Source organism: Zerene cesonia, chromosome 22 (genome assembly GCF_012273895.1).
Source record: "Zerene cesonia ecotype Mississippi chromosome 22, Zerene_cesonia_1.1, whole genome shotgun sequence".
Taxonomy (NCBI): domain Eukaryota; kingdom Metazoa; phylum Arthropoda; class Insecta; order Lepidoptera; family Pieridae; genus Zerene; species Zerene cesonia.
The window spans coordinates 3,049,662-3,052,946 of record NC_052123.1 but is presented as its reverse complement, the minus strand read 5'-3'; the positions used below and the strand labels follow the sequence as shown (position 1 = coordinate 3,052,946).

The following is a 3,285-nucleotide window of genomic DNA, read 5'->3' as shown; positions in this document are numbered from 1 at the left end:
ATATAAAACTACTGTATAAAAATATTTCTGCTTATTCATTTCCGTACCTGAACAATATTACATAAAAGTAGTTTAGTAGCTTTAATGTTTAAAAAAGTAAATATCAATAAAGCTTCACTTTAATTATCCCTTCAATATAAAATAGCCCTCTGATATCATTCAAAAAACATATCCTGATTACCCGAAATCAAACGAAAATTAACCTTAACCCGTCCGCACAAAGCACACTCACCATATGCAAACCGAAGAGCACTTTGCTCATAGCAACGATCCTCTCCACAGTATCGTCGATGATCTTCGCCTTGTTCTCCGCCGTGTCGACGGTTATCGCCGTCTTGCTCTTGGAGCCGAGCTTGCTGTACAGATAGTGTTGCCAGGACATCTCGTCCGCCGGGTCTATCTTATCTGGCAATGTTAGTTGGGTCTTCGCGAATTCCGCTACGTCTTGTTCTGACATTTTCTGGAAATAGTAGTATACTATGGGGAAACTGCTACTTGAATATGAAATAAGTAGATTAAGAGATATTTTGGTTAATGCATCTTAATGGTAGAAGTAAGGTTCCTTATGAATGTTGAAGCTGTTGAAGCAGATGTAAAAAAAAGGTGTATTTACATTGTATTTTAATAGGATTGTGATTTTATATCACCCAGTGGTGTAAATTATACATCTTCAGATATGTTTTCAAGTTATTTCAATGTACAACTCACGCAGCTGGTCCATTGGAAACAGTCGATACAAAAAGACGATACAAAAGCACTTCTAGAAGACACTTCTTCTAAAAGTGCTGCATTGATTAATATAATAAATATCAGAGCTTGAGATCTGAATTCTGATACACAGATATGCGTATGTTATTGTTATCCTTGATGATGTATACTACTACTGCTATCGATGATAACGGTAGCAATGATGACGAGGTCGATGAGCACTATATGATGATAACATGCTATTGTCACCTTATTATGGGGGAAAAGTCGGGGGTTCGAAACCGGACGGACGTGCAAGAAATAAATAGATTTTTGAATTTATTTGCACAAACTACTTCACCACTGTTCGAAACGATGAAGTACAACATCGTGAGGCTGAGGAGAAGATGAGAATTTGCATGTCGAAGAATCCAAATTTCAACTACATGTGACATCTGCCAACTGGCACTAGGGCAGCGTGATGCCCGTGCTGCGGGAGCGCGGGCTGCGGAGGTCCCCTACCTTCAGGAAGCGGTCCTTGCAGTGTTGCACGAGCTCCTGCTCGCGGCCGGCGAACAGGTTGAGGCCGACGGGCAGCAGCCGCTTGAGGCACGCCACCATCAGCGACGCCTGCACCTCCTTGTCCTTGTCGCGCTTCTTGTCGCGGTGCTTCTTCTTCTTCTGCTTTGTTGTTTCGTGCGATTAGACCGTGCGTGTGTGGATGTTGCGTCATTGTCGCGCCTGAAGGCTTTTGTTCCTCGTTTCGGAGTTTTGTTTTATTGATTTTTACGAATTTTGAATTTCGGCTAGATTTTTCAATTGTACTATATGATAAAGTTTTTGTTATGAAATTAGGTTTTAATTCTTGGTAAGTTTATGGGTAAGACAATTTTGGTATCGCGTTTGAATAATTGTCACAAAGGGAAAGCTATAATTAGGGTTTCAATTGCTAATCAAAAGTCTTCAGGTTTGACAATTGGAATACGTAAATAATACGTAAAATAATGGTGTGTCTTAATGTCGTTAGTAATTCTTTTAAGTTTTAATTTGTATTTAATAAGCTTTAAGTATAAACTGTATTTAATAAAAATATATCAAAAAGAAAAATATAAACTGCAGATTTTATTTATAAAAACTTTTAGATTTCTTACTTTTATTTCCAGTCATTATTGGTTATCAAAACTTTTACTAAATTCTAATTCAAAACGTGATCATGCTTCTGACTGCCGTGATTTGTGAGTCTGGTTGTTTGTACCAAGCAAATCAAAAATAAGACTAGACTACAAAAGCCAACTATTCTACTAATAATTTATTTTGCTTTTTTTGCTTCAATTATTTTATTAAATAGGAAACTTAAAACTCCATTTTTCTGTCACATTTGAAAGTATCATAAATGACAAGGATGCAAATATAGTAACATGAAAGTATTGTTAAAATGAAATAAAAGTCCATTTTCAAATGCGTCAGAAAGTACCTTATTTCCTATAACGTTTTAATCATATGAACATGTGCAGGAATTTCGTCCAACCTATACAATACTTACTTAATTATTAGTTAGTGATCACACAGAAAGAGAAAGAAGACAGTAGAGAGGGACAAAACAATAGACAAACACAATTACCTTTCCGCCACCTTGGGGAGTGCCATCGACAATCGTAGTCACTCGTCTAGTCGCTGTGGGCATTATCAACACCTATGTGCCAAAAAAGTGCTTAATACACAAAGAAAAGGCTCTGCACAAGCTATTTGCGCCTTTAAAGAAAAAGAAATAGATGACAATATGGCGTGAACAAATTTAGACACTTACCATGTTGTCGATCTCGTTGGCCGATATGAAGTTCTGCTCCTCCTTGAGGAAGTACTGGCTCTTGGACCAGATGTTGAATATTTCGGCCACGTGGTTGTAAAGCTCTTCCGCCTCTGCACAAGAGAATGTTTTGTGCTCAAATTAAATTCAGAATAAAACGTGTAAAATATAGATATTAATTACTAGAGTAACTAATTATATACTGATAATAATTATGGGTAAATAAAGCTTTATGTAGCTGTTTTGCTCATAGAGATCCAATGAAATAATTTATCAATGTAAACTCAGAGAAGACAATTTGGAAAATAAAGTTTTCATAAAAGGGAATAAGTTATAAACAAATATTTTTAGTCTGAATAAATTTAATCTCATTACAATCACTCTAACCTAAAAAAAGTAAATTATTTTCCATAATCCAAAAAGGAATGACGAAGAAAAATGAACCGTAATACAATACCCACCAGGCACATTATTCCTCAGCCAGTGGTTCCTCTGCAAGTCCACATACTTGATCAGCAGCGGGTAGAACGAGTAGATGTCTCGCACCAAGAGTTGCCAGTCTTCTTGTATTTGCGACTCCACTTGGGACGTGTCGTCTGTCGATGACTGTAAATTGGAGATATCGTTGAATTTTACATGTGAATAGAATGCTGTTCTAAAACTAGGCGAAATTAATGTAAAATGTCCCTCCTTGTGCAACATGCCGGTGCGCCTGCGCAGCGGCGGCGCGGCTCACCTTATGCAACATGTCGGCGCGGCTCACCTTGTGCAACATGTCGGCGCGGCTCACC

At 37.6% G+C, this 3,285-nt stretch overlaps 1 protein-coding gene across 40 annotated transcripts in view; it reads right to left on the bottom strand.

Annotated features, from left to right (window-relative positions):
- The window catches only part of LOC119836036 (ryanodine receptor), a 106,046-nt gene that overhangs the window by 23,258 nt on the left and 79,503 nt on the right, over nt 1-3,285 (bottom strand). For 21 of the 40 annotated variants that reach the window (XM_038361207.1, XM_038361210.1, XM_038361222.1 and 18 more), the window contains 5 exons: nt 2,956-3,100; nt 2,495-2,607; nt 2,309-2,380; nt 1,210-1,371; nt 233-460 (listed from right to left, as the gene is read on the bottom strand). In XM_038361207.1, the coding sequence (XP_038217135.1) occupies nt 233-460; nt 1,210-1,371; nt 2,309-2,380; nt 2,495-2,607; nt 2,956-3,100 (720 nt within the window). The remainder of the gene's footprint in view (nt 1-232; nt 461-1,209; nt 1,372-2,308; nt 2,381-2,494; nt 2,608-2,955; nt 3,101-3,285) is intronic. The other 19 variants (XM_038361209.1, XM_038361219.1, XM_038361214.1 and 16 more) reach the window with 1 other exon arrangement.